The 25,594-nt window shown below is 48.5% G+C and overlaps 1 protein-coding gene across 4 annotated transcripts in view; it reads left to right on the top strand.

Moving 5' to 3' along the window:
- Csmd2 (CUB and Sushi multiple domains 2) overlaps nt 1-25,594 on the top strand; it is a 560,352-nt gene that overhangs the window by 500,066 nt on the left and 34,692 nt on the right. For all 4 annotated transcript variants that reach the window (XM_041651748.1, XM_041651747.1, XM_041651746.1 and 1 more), the window contains 10 exons: nt 1,738-1,818; nt 2,258-2,371; nt 4,460-4,648; nt 6,845-6,991; nt 10,898-11,086; nt 15,461-15,646; nt 16,743-16,937; nt 18,268-18,441; nt 19,817-19,990; nt 24,278-24,451. In XM_041651748.1, coding sequence (XP_041507682.1) covers nt 1,738-1,818; nt 2,258-2,371; nt 4,460-4,648; nt 6,845-6,991; nt 10,898-11,086; nt 15,461-15,646; nt 16,743-16,937; nt 18,268-18,441; nt 19,817-19,990; nt 24,278-24,451 — 1,623 coding nt within the window. The remainder of the gene's footprint in view (nt 1-1,737; nt 1,819-2,257; nt 2,372-4,459; nt 4,649-6,844; nt 6,992-10,897; nt 11,087-15,460; nt 15,647-16,742; nt 16,938-18,267; nt 18,442-19,816; nt 19,991-24,277; nt 24,452-25,594) is intronic.

Raw genomic sequence — 25,594 nt, 5'->3', positions numbered from 1 at the left:
CTACAGAGAAACCTTGTCTTAAAAATAAAAATTTTAAAAAAAAACCTAGACACATGTGATGTAGACAGAGAGATACATAATTTTGTCACAGTTTTCAACAGAAAAACTTAAGAAACTCAATTATCACCACGAGCGCATCTGAAATACATTCAGTAAATCTATATGATTAGATTTCACGAAGTCATTTCATCTGACTCTTGAAGAAATTTTATTGTATGGGAAATCTCTTCTGATATAATAGCAACTGGCAAGGCACAGCGCTGGGTGCATACCGGATGATGCGGCGCTACTAACAGAAAACCCCTGAGCTATGCCGGGAACAAATGCCCAAAGAAGCCGTGGCACACGGTTAACAGAGCTACATCTAAGAAGACAATGGATACATTTCATTTTCTTCCTACTGTTTTCATAGAAAACCCCTGGGTTTTTAATGACATTATACATTTTTTTTTAAAAAAAAAAGTCATAGCTGGGAATGTAGAGGTTTCAGAAACAGACGTTGCTGCGGCTGCCACAGCAACACTAAGAGCGATCAATAGCACTCAGCCATATAGGTAATAGAAACCGTTAGAGTCCCTCACAGACCGTTCTGCACCCAGGCACCATCCAGTCTCCACCCCAAGGGCTAGACAAAGTTTGGAGAATCCACTGAGGTCAGCTGAGAAGACGCACACAGGGTGGGGAGGCTGGGCTGAGGCCAGTGGGAAGTCTTGGGCTTGGGAGCAGCCAGACCTGGATTTAAATCCTGCCTGTGCCATTTATTTCCTGCAGGATCTTGGGGAAGTAACTTTATTATCTAGCAACCTCTCAGGAGTCACACTGCAGGGTCAGCTGCTGGGAGATTTAGAGGGCTAGTCTGTGGAAGGAGTCCTCAGCCACGCTCCTCCCCACCCTACCCCCAGGCCAGTGACATCACTGAACGCTTCTTAGATTCTATTAGATGCAAATACTGCTGGTTTGATATAGCATGTGCTGAGATATATTTCAGGTAGACAAATCCTTTAAGAACACCAGTCCGAGGGAATGGCTATTCTAAAATAATATAAGGCTTTGCTATGAGGTGTCCGTGAGTTGGAGGCACTAGATAAGAAGCAAGGACACAACTCGAAGCTGTAGCCAGTTCGAGCTGGGCAGCTGAGTAGGCGGGGTGCACGAAGGTACCCTCGTTAGCACATCGTTGAAGACTGAGTACCCAGCGTGCAGTGGTCAGGTTCCTCTCTAGCTGCTGCATGTTCAAGTAGCAGCTCTGCAACGTAACCCTTCCCTCCTTTACTACTGCTGGGGAAGTGTTCTTACTGGGTTTTGCACCAACATCTGACAACTGAAGATAAGCCCCAGAGTGTGTGGCTGAACCAGCCCTGAGAAGAGAGGGATGCTCATGAATACATATCTGTTGTGTGAATGGCAGGGGAGGCAGCTCGGTTGGCAGAATGCTCACATAATACATTCAGACCCCTAGATCGGTCACGAGCACCACTTAAACCAGACGTGGTGCTGGCGAGCACCTGTAATCTTGGCATTTGATTGGCCGAGGCAGGAGGATCAGGTGTTCAAGATTATCCTTAGCTACGCAGTAAGCTCGGGGAAGCCTGGGATACATCCTAACACCTTGTGTCAACGCGACACAAATAAAGGCCTGTCTGCTGTGTGAATGAATGAAGTCAGAGACTGTGGAGAACTGGTCTAAGACCCACGAGTAACGCTTTGCCCCTGACTTGTATCTTTCTGTTTTCCTAGCTTATCCACTCACCAAGTGTCCTCCCCCAACCATCCTTCCCAATGCTGAAGTGGTCACAGAGAATGAAGAATTCAACATAGGTACCACTGCCACATGGCGGGGATCCCAAACCAGGGTGGCAGAGAGGGGACAGGAAGTGGTAGGGACTGGGTGGTGGCTCCATCTATGTAGAAGAAAACAGAGGCCTGGCCCATGGTGGTGGCAGTTTAGCCCAGTTTGAAAGTGTAAACTGTCTTATTTCACCCAGTCCCATGAGGGGGAGCTGGGGACATGGCTTCCCTCTGCTATTCAAAAGCTTTAGGGTAAATTCTAGGATTTCCTAAAATATGGGTCTCTCCAGAAGGCTGAGCTGGAGGAGGGAAGCAGTTGCCTGGGTCACCAGGTCAGTGTGGAGCTGGTTACTGAACCATGGCTGTAACAGTGCTGGTTACCTTCAGCAGAAGTGGGTTTGAGGTATTAAAGTGTCAACTGTTCTAAACGAGTCTACTCCAGGGGATGCCCATGCTCTTCTCTTGACAGGTGACATCGTCCGCTACAGGTGCCTTCCAGGCTTTACCTTGGTGGGAAGTGAAATTCTGACCTGCAAGCTAGGAACCTACCTGCAGTTTGAAGGTCCACCCCCAATATGTGAAGGTAATTGCACTGAACAGCACCTTCCTCCCCGGTAGAACCCTGGCTCTGCTACTCTTCCTGTCTCCAGCTCTCAGCTCAGTCCCTGCCCGCTGAAAAGAGGTCACCAGGTCGATGGTGTCTGATGAATGAGTGAAGGAAGCCGAGTGAGAGCCCTTTGCAAGGTCTCCACCAGTTCTGACGTGGGGGCTGTGAAAGAGCCAGTTCACCCGCTCTTCCTTACCTGAGCATTCTCTGGAGTTGTGTACTGAGTCTTGAAATGTGCTGGGGTGCAAGTGTGTGTGTGTGTGTGTGTGTGTGTGTGTGTGTGTGTGTGACCTGTATGTGCAGCCCTGTAACCCCAGACCTCAACCTCCTGCATCCCAAGACAGTGCCTTGAAGTTATGCCTAGCCCAAATCAAATCCAACCCTTCCCCACTCCTGAAGCACCCAGGGCATTTCAGAGCTCTTGACTGCCCTGTAAACTGAGGACAGGGGTTGAACTTAGGCTGCAGGCTGTTATGAGGTGTGGGGTGGCCGATGGCTTGAAGCATGTAAAGATGGCATCAGACCCATGCTGGCTGCTGTGGGCTTGCAAAACTTGCACAGCTACCGAGGACCCCAAGGAAACTGATTCAGTCCTTTCAGCCTTGTCTTGGGGTCCCTGGCCCAAGTAAATGGAAGTAAATTATCCAGAAATTTGTTTCACTCAAAATGTTAGGACACTTCCCAGTGTTCCAGGACAGAGCACTTCCCCAGGGCCTGGTGTGTGCAGGGCTCCTCTGCCCCAGCCTCTTCCCTCCCCTTTGTGGTGAGTTGTGGGTCCTCCTGCTCCTCCTGATCCTGCTCTTCTTCCAGTTTCTCCTGCTACTGCTGCTCCTCCTCCTATCCCTCCTCCTCTACCTTTTCCTTTTCCTCCTCCTACTCCTCCTCTCCTGCTCCTCCCCCTCCTGCTCCTCCCCCTCCTGCTCCTCCTTCTCCTCTCTGCCCTCCTTTTGCTCCTCCCCTTCCTCCTTCTCCTCCTGCTTCCTCTCTCTGGAGGTCCACACTGTCTTCCTTAGGGCAGCATTGTTTTCTTTGGATCCCTTAATGCTATGCACAGGGCTGCACCAAACCCTGCAGATCTACCTGCCATTGTTTCCAATGCCATCTCTATGGTGTGTTGAGACTCCATGCTGCAAATGTGATTTGATATAATGTAGCATGTGTTCTATGATACAGCCATCCTGTAAGGTAGGGATTTCTTGTTTGTATTGGAAAAGTCATCACACTGAAAGGGAATTGTAGACAAAGACTGCTCATTTGTTTCCCGGCTGCCCAGACCTTAAATAATTACATATAAGTTATATTAATTACAACACTTCTTGGCCTATTAGCTCAGGCTTCTTATTAACTAACTCTTACATCTTAAGTTAACCCATTTCTATTCATCTATGTATCGCCATGTGGTTGTGGCCTACCCATAAGGTTCTGTCCAGCATCTGTCTCCTTCAGCAACTACATGGCATCTCTTTGACTCCGCCTACTCTGTCTACATCTCTGTTTAGATTTTCCTCCTGGCTTTACTCTGTTAAGCCATTGGCTGAAAGCAGCTTCTTTATTAACCAATAGCAATAAAACATATTCATAGCATACAGAGGGGAATCCCACATTAGGGAATAATTTATTGAAGGCCATACAGGTCATAAGTGGTAGAGTAGGCTCTAAAATCCAGGTGTGTTTGACCCATCATCTGTTGTTTACTTCTGCCCTCTTCTATCTTTGTACAAATTAAGCCTATTTTGCAGAGTAGCTCTTTGAGAGTGGGATGCCTTACCTGGGATATATGATGTACCACTCTCATCTACCTCAAATCCAGATAGCAGCACCCATACCCAAACCAGAAAATTATTTCAACCAACTGGCCTGCTGTGAATTCCAAATAATACTGTTATGTTGACATGGGCTCCAAAGTTATTTCCTTACATGGGGCACTCTGACAGAGGATGTGAGGACTTGTTTAAATGCCCCAATACTAGGTTTGCGGTGATAGACCTACTCCATAGACAAGCTGACCTTCCCGTCCTATTCTGTCTCCGTGTCATGTACATAGCAGCTCTTTCTTTCTCCCAGTACACTGCCCAACCAATGAGCTTCTAACAGACTCCACGGGCGTGATCCTCAGCCAGAGCTACCCTGGAAGCTACCCACAGTTCCAGACCTGCTCCTGGCTGGTGAGGGTGGAGCGGGAGTACAACATCTCTGTCACGGTGGAATACTTCCTCAGCGAGAAGCAGTATGATGAGTTTGAGATCTTTGACGGTGAGTTCCTCAAAGACCGTGCCATTCTCTGCTACGGATGGCACCAACTTGCTCCCAGCCCCTGGGGGCATCAGAGCTGCATTTTTCCTATCAGAACTTGCTAGAGACACCACATGCCGTCTGCCTGTACCAGAGAAACCCGAGACCAGGAACTTGATGAGCTGTATGGATGTTGCTTCCACGGTAGTCTAGATCTGTTACAAACCGTTTCTTTCTCAATGCTAGAACCCCTGAATATCAGCCAATCAGTGGTCCTTTGTGAGGAGTAGGCTCCCTCTGAAACCCCAGCTCTGTCTACCAAACTCCATACTTTAGAAGTAGAACAAGAGGCACTGTCGTTTGCTGTTGTGTCTAGAGAAGGAGTCTTAGTATGTCTCAAACCAAAATACCATCAAATTACCATCTCAAACTTGGTAGGATTTATCTCCCACCCTCTGGAGCATGGGACTAGCTAAGATAGCTGTACTAATTGTCCCTGGTGGCTCCGAAAATCCTATGTAGAGAACCAGACAGCGGCATTCTGCAGGATGACCAAATCCACATCCCCTCTCTCTGTATCATAAAAATCAGGCTTAACAACAAAGCTCTGGGCCATCACTGTGAGTTATACTGTAGCCTACCCCATGCTAGTGCAGGCTGCTTCTGCTCCTCCTTCCTCACAGTCTAGAGAAGAACACATTGCAGATCCACAGCTGCTTTCTGTGTAACCAGGACTGTGCCTGTCTGCTCGGGTAAAGATGCTACGGGGCCCTCAGCTACCTGCAGATAGTTGATTAAGTCTGCACGATGGGATAGAAACGGCTTTTCTCCTCATGAGCTTCTGCCTGACAGAGTAGCCATGGTAGGGTTGGGATCCCCAGGAGTCAGCATCACTCCAGATTCTGTATCTAAAGTCTTTAATAACTCCAGCTGTTCTCATGTCTACAGCGTTCAGCATACAGCTAAACAGTATTGGGCCTATAAAGGGAAAAAAACAGAGGGATGTCTGATGTATACAGTTGGTGTCACTTTCTAGGGTTCTTTTTTGTAGGGACCCCACATCTCCTTTGGCCAGACTATTCTGGAATGATGGGGAAGGGAAGCCTGGCTTCGGTCTATACAGTCGAATCTTTCCACCGGCAGGATGGAGGTGCTCTCCTCCCTACTGGTGCCTGCTGTGCTCATAATTCCATACTATTTTAGTTCCGCTCTTTGGTCACCCAGCTAGCTTGCCCTTAGGAGTAACCACAGTAACCACAAGTGGATGATCCCCATGGATTCTGTAGGCGAGGTCCTTCCAACTACCGCCCCAGCCTTGTTTCCCATTTCCAATTATGGCTGTGACGTGTTTCCCCCTGACCTCTGTGTTCTGGAGTTTCCTCATCCCTGCTACTCTTAAAGAACCTGGTTTCCACATCCCCGCCTCCTGAGGACAGCAAGTCCTCACCAGAGCGTCCTTGATTGCTTTAGTATGTGGAGTCACCCCCACCCCAGACCCTCCTAAGGAACACAGTTCTCAGGCAGGAGTTCCTTTCTCAAGACAGGAATGTTCGAGTATGCTGGTCTCCTCCACGTCTGGACCCTTACCTTCCTGGTTTTCCACAGCAGCTCAAACACCCCTACCTTGTTCACTGTAGCCCTTCTAAGCTCTTCCAAGAGCTGTCTGGACGGTGTATGGGAGCCTTCACTCACAGTCTTCTCCAGGACGATTAATCCTGGGTTACGAGTTTCCCAGGTTTCTATTATGCTCTTTGAACCAGAGCCCCAAGACACAATCCAGACATTTAAGGTAGGGCACAGAAGAAGGCACTTTCCTGGGGAGCCTTGGGAAGGCATGTTGGGAAGCTTTATTACTTACGACCTGGGAACTATCACTTTCCTCAGGCTCCATGGCTCTCTCCATATACCTGTTCAATAAACTAAATTTCTGTATGGTGGGCACCATGCTACTTTGAGCACGCACAAGAGAAATCAGAAGAGGGTCCCCAGCTTGAAAACCAACACTTCATCAACGAAGTACTTGACCCTGGCAAACAGCAAATAGATTTCTTCTCACTTGCTACCTCCAGAGCACTGCTCCGGATAAGGGAGGATAAAAGAAGAATCCTTCAGCAAGGCCGCCAGATGCAAAGCCATCCAGCCATCCCAGCTGAATCTATGCTTACACCCCTCTCTAGTCTTCGAATGGCCTATAACCCGGTGTCTTTCTCACCCAAGGTCCCTCAGGACAAAGTCCTCTGCTGAAAGCTCTCAGCGGGAATTACTCGGCTCCCCTGATTGTCACCAGCTCAAGCAACTCTGTGTACCTGCGCTGGTCATCTGACCACGCCTATAATCGGAAGGGTTTTAAGATTCGGTATTCAGGTAAGTAGGTCATGAGAACTTCTTTTTATATATATAAGATTTATTTATTATGTATACAATGTTCTGCCTGCATGTATGCCTGCAGGCCAGAAGAGGGCATGAGTTCTCATTACAGATGGTTGTGAGGCACCATGTGTTTGCTGGGAATTGAACTCAGGACCTTTGAAAGAGTCATCTCTCCACCCTGGCCATGAGAACTTCTAAGGAGGCCTTCACTCTGGACCTCTTAAGTGTCTCACCGGAAACATACAAAGATGCCGTGGTGCCTCGAATCAAAAGGCAGAAGCCTTCCTTGCGTAGGCGGGACAGCCTCCTCCTGCCCTCTATCCCCCTCATCCCACACTGCACAAAGGAGACTGGAGGCAGCCTCCTACCTCTTCATGTCCAGATCCTTTTCCACCTTTGACCTCTTCCCTTTCTTCTCATACTCCCCGCTTTGGTCTCCAGGATTGAAACTATTCAATATGAGACCCGATGAGAGCCAGGGGGAGCCTCGCCTCTTAAATAGTTAGGCCATATTTCTAGAAGTCCTTTGACGGAACAACTCTAAGACCCAGAATCACATAGGGTAGGTAGCAGAGAAAACCGTCTCCTGTCACACAAGCCATATCTCTTTTGTTATTATCACTTCATTACCGCTGACACTTGGCATGTCTGTGAGGTGTACAATATGGCATGTTGATGCACACATGCAATCCTAATGATCAGAGGGAGCAATTGGCACACTCATCACCTCACAAACTTATTTCCTGATGTTGGAGACTGTTGAAATCCATTTCTCTACCACTTTTGAAATGTGTAGTCAGTGGGTTATGAACTACAGTTGCCCTTCTGTGCTGCAAAACATGAGAACTTAGCCCTTCCTATTTTGGAGCTCGATAACCAACCTCATCCCGCTCTCTTTGCCTTCTACTGGTCCCAAGCTCTAGTGACCCCTGCTCTACTTGTGTAAAATCAACCTTCCCTAGCTGTCACACATGAAGGAGAACACATGGGTTTGTATTTCTGTGCCTAACTCATTTAGCATTATGTCCTCCACTTCCGTCCACACTGCAGCAATTGGCAGGATTTCACTCTTTTTTTTTTTCTCTTTTGAAAAGACATATCGTCTGGGCATGGTGAGATCAAAGACCAGGCCTTTGATAAAAAATATCCCTAGGATACAATTAGATGGAGAAAATAGACTTTCTCTGAACTCTCGTTGTGGGGACCACTGATCTGTATGATAAGCCAAAACCTTGATGTCTCTCGGAAGGGCAGTCTGGTGTAACTGCTGCCAGTGCTTGCTAGTCCTGGAGGCTGCAAGGAATGCCTTCGGATCCTGGGGGTTCCACCACATGCCTGAATGCCGGACAAGTATTAGGCAAAGTTTCAAAGAGTAGTGGAACCAGAAATATAACTCAGTAGGCCAAGTATTTGCCGCACAAGGACCCTAGTCCAACTCCCCAGACCCAGGTAAGAAGCTGGGTGTGGTGGCATGCAATAGTAATCCCACCCATAGGAGACAGAGGCAGGAGGATCCTTGGAGCTTGCTGGCTATCCAGCCTAGCCTAGTCAGTGAGCCCCAGATCCCAGGGAGAGACTTTGCCTCAAAAAATTAAAGTGGATGGCATTCTGAATGACATGTGAGTTGACCTCAACCTTCTACACACACATATCCCCGCACCTGCACACACTGAAGAACACACACATGCACACACACACACACACACATGAATATTGATAGCAGAACATCGTACCATCAAGTTCGGCCTGAAGAACCTTTTGTCCATATCTTCGCCTGAGTCCCCTCAGCGCAAGACCAGCCCACACTGTAAGGACCCATGAGTAGTTCTGCGGAACCATTGGGTGTGGGAAGAACTGACCAGATGGAGCTGAGAGGAGGCCTGCCTTGACTCCCCTCAAAGTTTGTTTCCTCTGCAGATTCCATCCTCTCCCAGATGCCCATGGCTGGGGAGAAGATGGCCTGGTGACCCCATGATCTGTTCTGTTGCTAGCTGGCAATAGGATTATTGGACAAAGCACTTAACTGTTGAGGCCTTGGTTTAAAAGAAACTTCAAGATAACCCCCTGGGGAGTAAAGGACTGAGTTCCCGGAGGCTGCCCCTGTGACGGGAAGGTGGCATTTTCCTGCCGCCGCTGTTAAATTTGGAGCTAAGAGCTCTTAAGGAGTTCCCTCTGCCTTCCTGCTCGCAGACTAATGTGTTTGGAAGTAATGAGTCAATTGTAATTACAGTACATATGCCATGTAGAAAAGAAATTCATTACACGGTACAGCAATTGGTACTTAATAATTAAGACACAGCCGACGTGTGTGACTTACCCCTGTGTCTGTCGCAGTGACTAAGCATATTTTATATTAGGATTCTGGGTGAAGGAAGTACATAGATTCGAGATGTGCCCGACACAGGAGGCATAGCGGGAGAGCACACACATTTACATGTATGGGTGTTTTGCCTGCGTATATGTCTGTGTACCACATGTGTGCCTGGGGCTTACCCAGGTCAGAGTGAGCATCAGATCGCCTAGAGGTAGAGTTAGAGTCATGACCTATTATTATGTGGGTGCTGGGAATTGAACCCGGGTCCTCTGAAAGAACAGACAGTGCTCTTAGTCCCTCTCCAGCTCAGAGCACATTTAATAAAGCACCGTTTCTACCCACACAGAACCGCAGCCTTCAGACAGGAAGCCAGAGGTCTCTCTGTGGTCCCTAATCTGCTCATCCCTATCTATTTGGGAAGCCCAGGCAGAGACCCTCAGGCAAATGGGGGGGCTGGTGTGAGGCCCCTGAATCGTCCTCCCCTCACAGTGTTAGCTGTTTTCCTTGTTGCCATGACTAAATGCCTGGCTAAACCCACTTAAGGAGGAAGTGGTTTATCTTGGCACGAGGTTTGGGGATACCGTCTGTCATGACGATAGGAAAGTGGCCGGAGCCTGAGGCACCTGGTCACCTTGCCTTTGTAGTCAGGAAGTGGAGAGTGAAGAACACTGCTGGTGCTCAGTTGGCTTTCGCCCTTTCATCTTGTCTAGGACGAGCCCAGGGAACGGTGCTGCCTACATTCCCACCTCAGCTCCCTCACTGCAGCGCACACAGTTGTCCCCTAGGTTCTTCTAGGCCTTGTCAAGTTGTCCATGATAGCTGTCACCACACAGCGCAAGGATCCCCGGCAGGCAGGAGCTGTGGCGTGAGTTCCCTCCAGCTGGGACCTTTGCTTCCCTCATGGTAGAGCAGCAGCTGGCACTGAATGAACTCCCCAGAACTCTTCACGGGATAAATGAATGAAATATGCTAAAGCCATACGCTGGGGGTACAGGGAATGAGCCCTGCTGGAAAATGTCTATCCCAGATCCCCAGGCACCCCAACACAACAAAGCAACAGAGAACAGCCATTTATTGAGCACTAAGTGCCCCGTGCATTGGGTGGGTCTCTCTCTCTCTCTCTCTCTCTCTCTCTCTCTCTCTCTCTCTCTCTCCCTCTCTCTCTCTCTCCTGTGAGGGAGGTATTGCAGACTGCAGGCAGGAAGCTAGAATTAAACAAGCTTTGGTGACTTGCTGGGTCGTCACACGTTTAGGAAACCAGTCCCATTGGGGCCCACTTTACAAGGTTGCCTGTGGTCGCAAGGGTGTAGAAAGCAACCCGGAGACATGGTGATTTACCGAACAGGTTGTTGGTGGTGTCGTTTTCAATTACCCTTTGTTTTGATTTGTTTTGTTTGCTCCTGTTCCGGCTTTTCTTAACTGTTGTTCGGTGTCAACAACTCTGGCCTTCCTCAATAGCAAAGAACTGGGCTCTGTCCGCAGAAACGAGCTGGAGGAGGCGGGGAGCTGCTATGGGGCGGCCTGCCTGCTCTGGCAGCTATACTCTGACACCCCTGCGCTCAGCCTAGCTTCCTCTCATTCCTCAGCTCCCTACTGCAGCCTGCCTAAGGCTCCGCTCCACGGCTTCATCCTGGGCCAGACTACCACCCAGCCGGGCGGCTCCATCCATTTTGGCTGCGACAGGGGCTACCGTTTGGTGGGACACAGCATGGCCATCTGCACCCGGCACCCGCAAGGCTACCACCTGTGGAGTGAGGCCATTCCTCTCTGTCAAGGTGAGTAGCAGGGGCTAAAGCAGCCACCGGGTGGCTCAGCTCCAAGTCACCTGGGGCTGGTCTCAGGAGCGGTCCATCCCGGCCATGTGTGAGTCTCCCGGGGTTTGGTGATGGCGTCATTCCTTTAGCAAGCATTTGCTCAGGGGCTGTGCATATCCAGCTCTGGGGGTGACACATGTACAGTGGGCTCTGCTCCCAGCCCCATAGGAGAGACGATGATAGAGGCCTTGAGGTGATGGGAAGAGGGAGTGTTGTAAGGGGGTGGGACTCAGCAATCCCGTGGTAAGAAGGGGCCTGCCTCCTCCTAGCAGTTAAGAACTCCCTAAGGCAGGGAGCTCCTAAAGCAAAGGAGTCCAGCGAACTCTGAGATCTGCCGTTCAGTCTGCATGCGTTACCTTTTAGAATTTATGGGGCCTTTTCCCTCTCTATAAGAACATGCATTCTTGTCATGATGAAATGTCACAGGGGCTGGGGCTGGATGACTGCCCAGTCAGTAAAGGGCAGGCCTGGCGAGCCTGGGACCTGAGTTTGATCTTGTAGAACCTGTATATATAAGCCAGGGGTAGTGGCACATGCTCGTGATCTCATTGATGGAGAGAGAGAGACAGGAGGATCTCTGAGGCTTCAACCTGGCCTGCTTGGTGAGCCCCAGGCAGAAGATGGGAGGCTGCCTCAAAAACCTAGGATGGTACCTGTGGAACAGCAGTTAACACTGTCCTCTGGCTTCCACATGCTTCCACACACATGTGCATCTGAACACACACACACACATACACACAAATAAAGCAATATATACTTCCAGACTAGACATCTGGAAAAGTAAGAATTGCAAATAGCACAAAGGAAAAAAGTGAAAATGAACCATAATTCTGCCCTGAAATCACTACTATTAATAATTTAGTGCCTCTTTTGGTCTTCTAAATACCAATTAACATCTCACAGATGGTTGCCAATAATTCCTTGTTATTATTGTTGATGGCTGCATAGCATTATGGGAAAGCTGACACCTACTTAGGTGTCATCCCACTGTGGGTCATTTGAGCGTCTATGTATGTTGTTGCCATATAGTTATAATTCTATCATTATGAGCATTCCGCATCTATGTATGTTGTTATCATATAGTTATAATTCTATCACTGAGCATTCTGCATCTATGTTATCATATAGTTATAATTCTATCATTATGAGCATTCCTATTCATTTCCTCAAATGAAGTTCCCGGGGAGAAGGTTGTTGGGCCACAGCAGACATACGTACAGCTTTGAATGCCTTGTGCCTGCTCAGACTCCTTTCCTCGTGCATGCCTCTCCCAGCAGCAGTGAAAGTGCTTTCTCTGGGCCTCAACATCATGTGCTACACGGGAGAAAGAAGAAAAGCGTCGCCCACTGTGGACCAAGGAGGCACTGCTGTTTGATTTTACATTTCATGGTTCCCAGTGGGCTGCTGTCTTTAATGACATCCATCACCTCTGACCCTCACAACCTCCTAACCCATGTCTGCCTTGGAAAAGACCAAAAATATTCTGCAGAGGGATTAGCTGCCACACACAGCAGATACGATTGGCATCAGCCTGGACAACTCTAGTCCAGAATCCATTTGGAAATGTCCAAGCGTCTAGTCTCGGTTAGGTCTCAGCCTGTCCCTCTGGGTCTGTGCCCTCACCCCCGGCTCTCTACCCCAAGTTTTCTTCACGCCCCTTCTCTCAGCTGCTGCATTCCCTGAAACCCATATTCCACAACCAAGAAGTAAATGCCCCCACCTGCTCCCCAGCAGGCTCGTCTCCCTTCCTCCTCCATTTCAATGAGGGTTCTCCTGGAAACATATACATAGCCCCTTCACGAATAGAGGGTGTTAATGCCCCACTGCCACCATTTCTGACATAGCTCAGAAACTGGAAGGGCCTGGCATCCTGCCTGCCCTCTGTCCCTGCTTTTGCGCCATGGCTTCTCTGGGAGACACTACATACTCATGACTTCAGCCAACTGCCCTCTCTCCCCTATACCTCATCCCACAAGAACTTCCAAATGCTTTGTCCTTTTATCTCCTCGAACTTCCTACCCACAGAGTGCCCCTCCTACCTTTGGGGTAAGGACACCCATTGAGCTGCAAGCTCCCCAGCTAGGGAGTTATCTTGTTTTCTCAGCTGTCTGTACCAGCTGAGGTCAGGCCAGGGCTATGAGAAGGGGCTGTCACCACTGCCTCTGGTTGCTCCCCTAGGTCCATTCTCCAAGCAGAACATCCATAGGGATCTGGTAATTCTGCCTGGGGCGGGGGGGGGGGGGGGCTCAGGTAAGCAGACCAGTTAATTCACCTGCTATGATGGTTTAGTTGACCCAGTCCTACTCTAGCTCAGTCTTGCTGTCTGGACATTAGATGAGCCTTGTCTTTAGATGCTTCCTGTTTCGTCATTCCTTGTGAGCTCCAAATTGCCACCCCTACGCCCATCTTTTGGTTCCATAACCAGTTTTTGAATCCTTTTTCTCTCTTGTATCCCAAACACCTCCCCACCCCTGGGCAGCCAACGTTCCCTTATCATAATGGAGTCCTAGACAGGGGCCTCTAGAAATTCTGTAAAGTTCAACAGAGTCCTGCATTACTGTTGGCCACCATTAGGGGCCTTTCCACTGCCAGAGCTTCTTCTGGATCTGAAGGGAGGAAGTCTGAACTCTAGACCCGCGCGGTTGTGGGTAAGGGATGGTAGGAAGTCCTCAGACTTTTGTCTATCTTTCTTTATGCATATTCCTCCAGGGAATCTGTCCAACCACAGACCTCACCACGCTGCGGGACGTGTCTGAAGCATCTGCTTCCACACTCCATCTATTTCTATTTCTTTGTTTTCCAGTTTCTTGGTTTTCGTATTTTTTGGTAGAGAATCCCCTCAAGTAGATTTCTCAGAGAGGATTCATGAGAGGAAGACTTTCCGAGTCTCTAAGTGTGTGAAAGTGTCATGACTTTAGCCCTCATATATGCTTAGCAGGGCGACTAGATTAAATTCTAGTTAGAAATAATTTCATTCACAAACCTGAAGGCTTTGTTCAGTTTTCTCTGGATACCTTGTACAGGTGAGGAGAAGGGTCAGCCTGATTCCCATCCTCCACCGGGGTCCCCTCAACCTCTCAATGGTCCCCTTTGTGTCCCCTTGGTTCCTTTTCAGCCTGAAGACTTGTGTCTGTCTTCAGCTCCTGGAAATGTTCCTTTAGGATCATTCTGCTAATCCACCCACTTCCTGCTATCTCTAGAGCTCTAAGCAGCTCAATGTCAGACCTCGGACTGATCCTTTCTGTGTTTGGTCCCTTTTTCCTGTTTTCACTCTGCCGTTTGGGTCTTTATTCTTAGAAATTTTTTATTTTTAATATCCAGTACCTCTACTTCCTGTGTATTTTGACAGTTTGAAGGAACCCATCCTTTGCTGTCTTCAAAGTTCTCTCTTCTCATTTCATGAATGTCGTGTGTCACTTAACCTCAGGAGACCTCTGCCTGCCCAGTGCAGCAATCCCACACCTCCCGTTTCCCGAACTAGCTCTGTCTCCTGGGAGAGTTTTCCCTGCTGCCATCCGCCAGGTGTTTAGTCTTACTTCCGTCACATTGACACCACTGGTTTCTTCCATCTGTGTAGTAACCTTTGATTGTCCGTATTGAAAAAGTAAAAGCTAGGTAGCAGGTGGTTGAGTTCCATTCTTTTGTGTAGATGTCTTTGCCCATAAAGTTTCTCCCCTGAGTGAAATCTGGGTATTGGTGCACAGCAGGGATGAGCATAAAGCCTTCACGTGGAGGGACCCTAAATCCCTTTGGGCAGCTGAACCCTACAATCTAAGTTTGACCCACACGGTGAAAGAATTTTCCTCTGAATCCCCCATGTAAGCAAGTACACACTTGCGCTTATGTGCACACACACACACATATACTATTAATTAATTAAATCACATGTAATGAGAAATTTTTTATTAAAAAGAGCATCCCTTGGAAGGCTAACCCCCACCTTGGCACTCCTGACTCTTTCAAGAGACTCTGTCCCCACATCTTAAGGAAGAGGGGACACTTGGTTATTTTTAGCAAGCAGAGGCTTGGATGCCTTGACACCACACCCATGGGGAAAAATGGAAGGAAGTCTTCCATGGGGCTCCTTCCTGTGGGTTTCAAGCTGCAGCCTTTTCCCCATATTCAATATGTGAATACACTTCTCTCTCCGTCCCATCCTCTGGTTTGTTCTTTTCTGAGATCTCTAATGACAATTCCCCTGTTGTCTTTCTTCATGGGGCTTTTCCTGTTTGTCAGTCTTTACTCAAGTTGTAGAGCCTTAACGGGAAATATGAAAGTGTAGTCTTGGAACGTATTGAGTCAGAAGTGCTCACGGAACCCTTTCTCCTTTACCAGCTCTTTCCTGTGGTCTCCCTGATGCGCCCAAAAACGGAATTGTGTTTGGCAAGGAGTACACCGTGGGGACTAAGGCTGTGTACAGCTGCAATGAAGGCTACCACCTCCAGACGGGTGCCGAGGCCACCACAGAGTGTCTGGACACCGGCCTGTGGAGCAACAGCAATGTCCCCCCACAGTGTGTCCGTGAGTCAAGGGGCAGTGGTGGCAGGTGGTGGGAGTTGGGGATGCAGCTGAAAAGACCCCTGTAAGAATGGGCTTTGAGTTCAGTAGGGCACTAAGAACCTGTGCGGGGCAGGGCTTAGAGGACTCAGGGAGGAGGAAGGTGGGCGGCTACCATTTCGAAATGGTCCCCATTTCGAGTTACTGTCAGCACACTGAAGGACCGTGATGCTCTGGGGTGTTTTCATAAACCACTACGGCACTTAGAATGGCCGCTACGCTGTGTGAATGTCCCTTGATCACAGAACTTTAAAGCGGGGATCAAAGACAAATAAGCCATATTCAGTCGAGTGATACAGATTTTTATTTTGTTTGCTTCATTAAAAATGAACATATAGCTGGGTGGTTGGAGTACTTGTAGCACAGCAATTGGGAGGCAGAAGCAGGCAGATCTCTGTGAGTTCGAGGCCAGTCTGGGCTACAGAGCGAGTTCCAGGACAGCCAGGGCTGTTTCACAGAGAAACTCTGCCTCAAAAAAACAAACAAACAAAAAAGTAAATATATGTGTGTATACACATATGTGTGCACAGTGTGCATATTACTTCTTAAGATTTTATAATCAAGAAAATTTAAACAAATATCCAGATTTCTGGAAAAACAATAGAGATCTCCAGCTAGGGGTGCACCTCAGTTAACAGAGTGCTTACACAGCATAAGCTGAGGGTGGTAGCTCCTGCCTGGAATCCCAGCACCCCACAAATGAGGCAAGAGAATCAGAATTTCAAAGCTGCCCTTAGCCTGGGTTATTTGACAGGCATCCAAAAGAGAATGGGCGGGGCGGGGCAGGGGGATGTCCTGGAATCTGAGCAATGGAATAGGCAGTGCACAGCCAGTAACTGATCCTGGCACAATGCCAGCCTTTTATTTTATAGATCTATGTTCCCCACTTGCTGCATCCTCCTCCCCAGCCCTCTTCATCCATTCATCAAGCCTGCCTAGGAACCGAATGTTCCTGGATTCATCATTACGGTCTTGAGTTCCCCCAGTCCCTCGTGCTACACTCTTGTGATGTCTTCATTATTAGTTAGCTCACTCTCGTCTCTGCTCCTTGTTCCCCCAGCTGTGACCTGTCCCGATATCAGCAGCATCAGTGTGGAACACGGCCGGTGGAGGCTCATCTATGAGACCCAGTACCAGTTCCAGGCCCAGCTGATGCTCATCTGTGACCCCGGCTACTACTACACTGGCCAGAGGGTCATCCGCTGCCAGGCCAATGGCAGATGGAGCCTGGGAGAGTCTATGCCTACCTGTCAAAGTAAGCTCGAGGTCGGACTGGGCCCGTTTGCATGGTACTTCCTTCCTGAACTGTTTCATATACATGGGGTAGATTGAGGGGTAACCCCCAGCGAGGGCAGCATACCTCATTTTGGACACACACCTAGCATCCGGAGCTGGGAAAAGGCTTGCTTCTTAGCCCCGTGTCATCTTACTAAAAGCTCCGTTTTAATAAACCTCCAGCTCAGCGTGCTCTGATTAACTCATTCACTAGGGCCCAACTATGTGCCAGGTACCAGACAGGTACAAAAATCAAAGCCTATGGCCTGCCTGGGAAGATGGCTCCGTGGGCAAACAGCTTACCATGCAGGTCTGAGGACCCAAGTTAAGTGGGTCGTGGTAATGAGTGTGTTCATGATCCCAGCACTCTCACGGCAAGACCCGAGGCAGAGACCGAGGCATATCTGGGAAATCAGGAGCCAGCTAGCCTGGTGTGTGTGGCAGAAATGAAGCCCTGTCACATTGGAAAGTGAGGACAGATACCTGGAGTTTCCCTCTGACCTCTACACATGCAATGTCACGTGTACACACACACACACACCCCATAATTTAAATAAAACAGGGTATGGCTCTTGCCTGCCAGCCACTTACAATCTACTAGAGAGACAAGAAAAAGAGGTCATGTATACATGTATGGTAAGACCTCCAGCTGGGTGTGTACAGGAGGGAAGGAGGGAGCATGGAGGACCGCCCAAGTCTGTCTGCCTCCTCTCCATTGCTTATTGATTTCCTTTGGTTCTTGGAGTCTCAAAGGCCAGTCCCCGATACCTAGATGAATTGGTGTGTGTGTTCTTGGGTCTCCTACAGACCAGAAGGGAAAGCCCTGTGCTGTAACGCCATGTTTCTGACAGAGTAGCAGTCCTGAGTGTGGAGCAGCCTCACTGCGGCATAGCCTCAGTGGCCAAGCTGCACCTTGTACATCAGCCAGAGGCTGTTGGCATGCTCCCTTGAGGAGGACTGTGATGTTGGCATGCTCCCTTGAGGAGGACTGTGAGGCTATCACTGCCCTATCAGAAAAGTACAAGATTGATATCATTGTCTGCCCTGAGCATACCACAGACTCACCATCTCCTCCTAGCCATGGCTCCATCTTCGTCACCCGTAGAGCCTGAGCATCGTCTCCAGAGATGGAACCTGGGTTCATGGGTTACCTGTTGATGGGGCAAGTCAGGTTCACAGTGCGTTCTGGTCACCTTCAGGAAGGCGAGGCAGTCCTTGGCTTTGGTTGTTATTTGCTTTCGTCCTATTCAACATGTGACTCATGTCCCCATCTTGGGACTGCTTCATTGAGCATTTTATGGTCTTTCCAGTCATCTCCTGTGGAGAGCTCCCCACACCTCCAAGTGGGCACCGCATTGGAACAATGTCTGTCTACGGGGCAACCGCCATCTTCTCCTGCAATTCTGGATACACGCTGGTGGGCTCCAGGGTACGGGAGTGCCTGGCCAATGGGCTCTGGAGTGGTTCTGAAGTCCGCTGCCTTGGTGAGTGGCCCCCAGCCCACCCTACCTGCCTACTTACTCCTAGCACCAACATTCAGGCATCTACTGTGACTAAATCTGGGGACTAGGTTCTCTTGGGGAACTCGAAAGAATGAGAAGACTACTTTCTGGGGGTCTACATTCTATCAGAAGAACCCCTCATCTAATTAGTCCCTAGGATGACCAGTGCAGCCTGGCCTCTACCCTATAGAGACACATTCTTATAATGCACCTAAAATATCCTTTATATTATTTATTGGAGGATTGTTTTGAATGTATCCATATGTATATATGTATGCATATTATAATACACACATGCACATACACTAATGTATACAACAAATGGCAGGAGCCTTCACAAACAACTAGCTTACAAAGGAGAGAGTTTCCACTGCTCCCAGGGCTAATGTACTCCCTGACTGAGCTTTATCTCTTGTTATTATTTTCTGGACTCTCCCAGTTCCCAAGGAGGGTCTCAACAATATGAGCCTAGCAGAGCAGATTGGGTGATCTGTTCCTGGGATACACGCTCATGACCTCCAGGGCACAGAGGGTCCTTGCCAGTAACCGCTTTCAGGGGCACTCGCTTGGGATACAGCTATGAGCCACTGTTACACAGTCGAAGGGGCTGAAGGAATGCCAGCAAACTACTGTGCCCAAGCTTTATTTAATAAAAGTAACTCACTGAGGTGACACATGGAAAGAATGAATTTGGCCAGGCATCAGGTCTTGCACGGTTGTCACCGGCAGGACAAGCTGTGATGGCTTTACCTAGGCTGTGATACTCACTAGACAGTAGGGACCCAGGGGATGGTCCTTCTGTTAGATTCTAGCACTATAATAAAATACCTGAGATAATCAGCTTATAACAAGGAAAGGTTAATCTTGCCTCACGGTTCTAGAATTTGGGGACCATGATCACTTGGCCTCCACTGTCTCTGGACTATGGTGAAGTAGCACACAATGACAGAGTCAGGGGCAGAGGAATAAGTTTCCTGGTCATAACCTAACTCCTCCCCACCTCCTAGAGACAAGGCATCAAACTTCCAGTGCATGAAGCTTTGGGGACTTACTTAAACCATAGCAACCCCAGAGACTTGAAGGAGCGGTGGTCTGTGCACAAACACAGAAACAGCTCAGAAAGCCTGGTCATTCGGACTGCAGCTTTGGTGTTGGGGATCAACGTGCCCACAATACCCTTCCTGTCCCATCTAGGGTTCCTGAAGCCACTCCTGGATCGCTGTTCTCTGGGGAAGGTGGGGGGGGGGGGCATGAAGCATGGCTGAGTACTTGGTCCTTTCTCTAGAACCCACCTAAGGTCCACCCCACTTTCTATGAGTTTCTCTTTGATGGACTCTCTTCCTCCATCCCATCAAAGCTGGACACTGTGGGACGCCAGAGCCCATTGTCAACGGGCACATCAATGGGGAGAACTTCAACTACCGAGGCAGCGTGGTGTACCAGTGCAGCGCTGGCTTCCGCCTGATTGGCATGTCTGTGCGCATCTGCCAGCAGGATCATCACTGGTCGGGCAAGACCCCTTTCTGTGTGCGTAAGTATGGCAGCCCCTCTCCCTAGCCAACACGGGCTTCCTCCCTTTACCTCTTAGCTAAGGTTTTGTATATTCTTTCTACCCCCAAAGATAAGATCACTACATCCATTTCTTCAGGTCTCTATGTCTGTCATTCACTGTTTTTTATTATTCCCTTGTGATTTCTTCTAATGTACTTTTTGGGTTCATTTTCTAGTTTGTGTGCAAATTATATTACACGCATGCATATACAGGGAGCAAATAACAGAAGCACCCTCATTCATTTTCATTCTTTCCTTTTGTGTGTCATTTTTGTAGTTGTAAACATTTGGAGCAATAAAATTTCTTCTGATCAACTGTTTTAATTGTATCTCATACATACTAATAATAAATGCTTATTTTTAGAAGCTTTTTAATTTGTCATTAATTGCTCCCAACACCTGGAAGATTTTAATAGAATAATTCTTTTTATTTCTAAACCAAAGAGGTCTCTTTTGCTTTTATTGTATGTTCATTATGAACAATAATTCTATTTCTTGAAATTTATTGATACTTGTCTTGTGTAAAACAGTTGATCAGTTGTTACTAATGTCCAATATGCCCCAGAGATGATGAGCATTGTGGATAATTCTGCTATACAAAAGGACAGGTGTATTCCTAAAAGGCATAAATTTATAAATTACGCCCTCTGCATTTTTCCTGCCTTTTGCCCACTTGAGCTGTTTTCTTTGAGAGACATGTTTAAGGTTTTCTGTGATGGGCGCATTTCCATTTGTCCCTGCCTCTCCCGCAGTAGTTTCCATGTTGTATGGCGCATATATATTCACAACTGCTATAGCTCTGTTGCAAATTCTGACTTCTCACCTTGAAAATCATCTTCTTCATCGCTTCTAATATTTTTTAGCTTGAATTTTACTTTTCTCAATTTCAGACTGAGAATTGCAACTGCCACACTATTTCCTGGCACATCTTGGACCGTCCCCGAATGGCAGGCACATCTATTAAACTGCCCTTTCCCAGGCCAACATGAAAATCTTCCTGTCCATAGGTTAAAGTCATGCATATAGGTTGATATGTCTTACATGTTTGGCCCTAATTCTCTTGTGTTTTCTGTCATCATGATGTGTCATTCTCTTTTGATATTTGGATCTTTGTTGTTGGCCCTGGACTTGTCACACCGAAATGCCACCTGTTCCCCGTTTTCCTGTTCAACCCGTTGTTACCTAGTTTGTCGGTACTAGTGTCCTTGAACTTTCTCATAGTGGCTACACAACATGCTCCCCATTCCGCTTCTCATTCTCAGTGGCCTTTCTTCTACTCGGTCAGGGCTGGGAACATCTATTATGGACCTCATGTATTATAAATCTATTGCTCCCCCACGCTTTTGCTTTATTCTTGGACCCACAGTTAAATTCATCACCAATACCGCTGAAGCCTTCCCAGTTACTTCCCAGTGGGGTCAAGTTAATCTTTAGTTAATCTTCAGCACAGCACTTTACATAGTCTTCAAGTTCCTCCATGGGTTTTGCGTGTGTGTGTGTGTGTGTGTGTGTGTGTGTGTGTGTGTGTGTGTGTGCGTGCTACTGCTGCTGGTGGTGATGGTGGTGGTGGTGATTGTGTGTGTGTGTGTGTGTGCGTGCGCGCAAGCGATTGCTGTAGATCAACTCCATGACCTGGTGTGTACTAAATAAGCACTTTGCCACTAGGCCGCATCCCCAGCCCTTGGTATTTTAGCACCAGGTCTCCTTATGTAGCCTCAAATTTGTAGTCCTTGTCCTCCCAGCTCCTGAGCACTGGTGTGATAGGTGTGTACCAGCACAAAGGTATGCTTGCTTGCTTGCTTGCTTGAAACTCCTTTCTATTTCCTGTCACTCGAAAGGCAGATGGATTGGCCATAAAATCCTTGTTCACAAGTTATTTCTTTGATTTTTCTAAAATATTCTTCCATCATAATTTTATCAGTGTATGTTACTACATGTGTGCATGTAAGCCCACGCCTCTTTTATTGTATTTATTTAAACACATTTCAGCGTACATGTCCATAGGGAAATGATGACAGCTGTCGAGAAAATTACAATATCATTTCCTTTCTTTCGTGCGGATGGGAAGCATGCCTGAAGCCTACTCTCTTGAGAAAAGTCCAGCACGCAATACAGCGCTGTTAACTGCAGGCGCTGTGCTGTGCCCTGGGCCCCAGGCTCTGTCACTGTCACTAGTCCTGTGGGGGCTGCACCTTTGGATCATCACACCAGCATTTCCTTTTTGCGCTTGCCCTTCCCTGAGCAACCACTGTTCCACGCTCCGTCTGAACATTCAACCTGCAGAAGTGTATTAGGTTCCCGCTGGGTAGTTTTCAGGGAAGCTCTGCTTGGTTTTCACTTTGTCCCTGAAGTCTGATATTTCTCCGAGGGCTGAATGCTACATGACAGCTTCCCTGGATATCCTGTGGGTCTCTGAATGCATCTATTCTACTCTTATTCCTCCTAGATTATAGTGTTAAGGTCTGGCTCAGGCCTGCTGTGCCTGGCCTGTTCATTCTTCAACTCCCAGGCAGTTTAAAGCCCAGGGCAGTCCTGTCCTGGTTGTCGCAGGCCTAGGTTTTCTGTTCTTTTATTTGTTCTTGTTAATTTGCATTTGGGGGGATTTACTTGGGCACCATGATCCTCTGCTACCTACAAGTAATTTGGAAAATTTTTCACTTTTTAGAGTTCCCTAAAGTGAGCCTTTATGTAAAATGCAAGGGTTTTTGCTCTTTACTGTTATAAGGCAAAGTTTTGTCTCTAATTGCTCCTCTTCATCTAACTCCTCATACATGGAGCAGGCCACTAGACAAGCAGGCTGCTCCACAGTAATGTCTAAAACCAGCCTTAGCGACCTCCTTGGTATTAAGTTTACAGAAAGTGAGACCAACCCATATCTAGCCCTCCTTCCAGATGTGTCTACATCAAACACGTTTCATTACACCTAAGAGGCTCACATGAAAATGCCTGATGTCGGGGCCGGGTACAGAATGCCTGACTAGCCTAAAGACACTTTGGTTAGAACTAGGTCAAAGTCACAGGTCTTGGGATAAACTCGGGCTTTCATCCCCATGAACCAGTGTGCCCGGCATAAAGAACCAGAAAGATTTATTTTAGGCTCCAGGATGCAGAAGCGTTCATCCATCATGGTGGGAAGGCGTTGGTGGAGCCCACAGTTCATGTCACAGCAGCCAGGAAGCCCAGAAAGGCAAAACAGGAGGAAGCCAGGGTAGCTAAGACCAGCCCTTGATGATGTACTTCCTCCCACTAGACTCTGCCTCTTCCTTTCCACCATCTCCCAACTGCCACAGCGTTACCATTCCATCAAGGGATTACTAGTCTGTTCATTGGGTCAGAGCAGCCCTGTTCTCCTGTCTGGGCATGCCCTCATCGAGGCATGCAGACATGGGCCTTTCTGAACTTCGGGGTGTTTTTCCACGCAGTCAAGGTGACAGTTCAAGTGAAGTATCACAGCTGTCTGCTCCAGTCAACTTCCGCTTCTCTCATTGGCAGCAAAAGCCACTGTATTCTGAGCCAAGTTCTTCCCCCAGCATTTCTCTGCTCCAGCCAGAAAGAACCTCCTCGTGAAAAGGAGCCCTGGTTCTGAGCCCCACTGCCAGGAGATACAGGGCAAGAGACAGGATGTCACAGACGAAGCTCTGGAGCAGGCGGCAAACACAGGGCTCTAGGGGCAGAATGGTACACAGGAGGTAGCAATGGATGGCAGTGGCTGTTCCTGCTGTCCCCGAACAAGGTCTGCAGCCTGGGAGTAAGGGGGAGGCAGTGAACTCAGGCTGCGACAGCAGAAGACATGCCTGGGTCACCAGTGACCCCTCAGGCTGGCACTCTTCCCTCTTGGAACTACCTGACATTTTAGATTATCTTCCGAGGCCTGGGATTGTCCCCTCGGCTCTGTCTGCGCCTCACGTTGAACTACACTGACCTTTGTTTCTGACCTCTCCTCACTTCCCCTTGTAAGCTTTTTGGTCTGTCTTCCCTTAAAAGTTGGGGCTCCCCAGGTTGTCATGTCATTCATCACACTTCTGAGTTAGATCGAATGGCTTTTAGCTTTGGTGAGGGCATCATGATCCTTTGCCCAGCTGGCACAAAGTTAGCAAATAATACTAATTGCGAGGCATACCCCACCTGTCCCGCATCCTCAGCGATCTAGCCAAAACCTCCTCTACCTGGAGACAGATGCAGGTCAGGCAGCATCCCAGGTGAGAAGAGGCTGATGTGGGGCTGTGGAATAGACGGTGGGCTCACCTATCTTCTGTTCTGATTGCAGCAATTACCTGTGGACACCCAGGCAATCCAATCAACGGCCTCACTCAGGGCAGCCAGTTCAACCTCAACGACGTGGTCAAGTTTGTTTGCAACCCGGGATACATAGCCGAGGGGGCCGCCAGGTCCCAGTGCCTGGCCAGCGGTCAGTGGAGTGACACGCTGCCCACCTGCAGAAGTGAGTCACCCTTCCTGCCCTGCCGTCTCCCCCACCCTGTAGGCTTCTGCGGCCTAGGAGGACTAGCCATTGGCATTCAGTCCCAGGGTCATTTCCCTCATGCAAGGAATCCTTGAGGCTGTGAAAGGTCACAAGTGGAGCCATTAAACCCCTAGATACAGTTGTGGAACACTTCATCGTGGGTCTTAAGAAGAAGTCAAGTTTCATCTTGCAAGCCTTATTTAGTTCATAGAACAAATAATTTATCATCATATAATGCTGCTGCATATATGCGTGTGTGCATGCCTGTGTGTGTGTGTGTGCACAAAGGGTCTTCTTTCACATAAACAAGGAATTTAGAAGTTGTATCATCTCTGAGGGACCTCCTGGCCTTTCCTCACGGTTGCAAAATTGCTGCTGTGGCTCCTTTGTAACCACATTCACTCGCCCTCTGTTGATGAGGAAAGGATTTAAGCAGCAGAATGGGAATGAAAAACAAATGGAAACAAATCTAATTGGGATGGAGAAGCAGGGGTGGACGGTAAGAGATGCAGAGAGGAAGTCAGATGCTCCCAGATAACTCTAGACTGACTGTGAAGGGTTTTTCACCACAGTCCAGCTATGAAACCTCAGAGACTCGTCAAAGGTCAAACTAATACCTTAGGGCTGGGGAGGCAGCCCAGGCATTAAAGCCTCTGCCTGAGGGGTGTGAGGATCTGGGCTAGAGCTCTACAGCCCACAAGCTTGCCCCAGGGGCTCAGTTCAGCCAGTCTAGCCTAATTGCTGAGCTCCAGCCAGTGGGAGACCCTGTCTCCCAGGAGGTGGGCAATGTGGTCATGCAAGGTCGTCCTGCATCCACATACACATACAAACATGTGTGTGCACATACGTATGCACATGCACACACACATAGATAGCTTTTAAAAAGTGAACATCGCCTAAGAAACCACATCTGACCCTTTGGCGGCTCACACCTTTAATCCCAGCACTTGGGAGTCAGAGGCAGGTGGATCTTTGTGAGTTCAAGGCCAGGCTGGGGTACAAAGCAAGTTCCAGGACTGACCCACAGCTACTGGGAAACCTTGTCTCGGAAAACCAAAATGAAGGAGGAGGAGGAGAGGGGCAGGAGGAGGAGGAGGAGGAGGAGGAAAGAAAGCCCACACC

The sequence above is a fragment of the Microtus oregoni genome, unplaced genomic scaffold, assembly GCF_018167655.1.
Source record: "Microtus oregoni isolate MIOR12 unplaced genomic scaffold, Mior012 000005F_ref0000423, whole genome shotgun sequence".
In the NCBI taxonomy this organism is placed as follows: Eukaryota; Metazoa; Chordata; class Mammalia; order Rodentia; family Cricetidae; genus Microtus; species Microtus oregoni.
The sequence above is the reverse complement of the archived record's forward strand: the minus strand, read 5'-3'. Positions and strand labels throughout refer to the sequence as shown.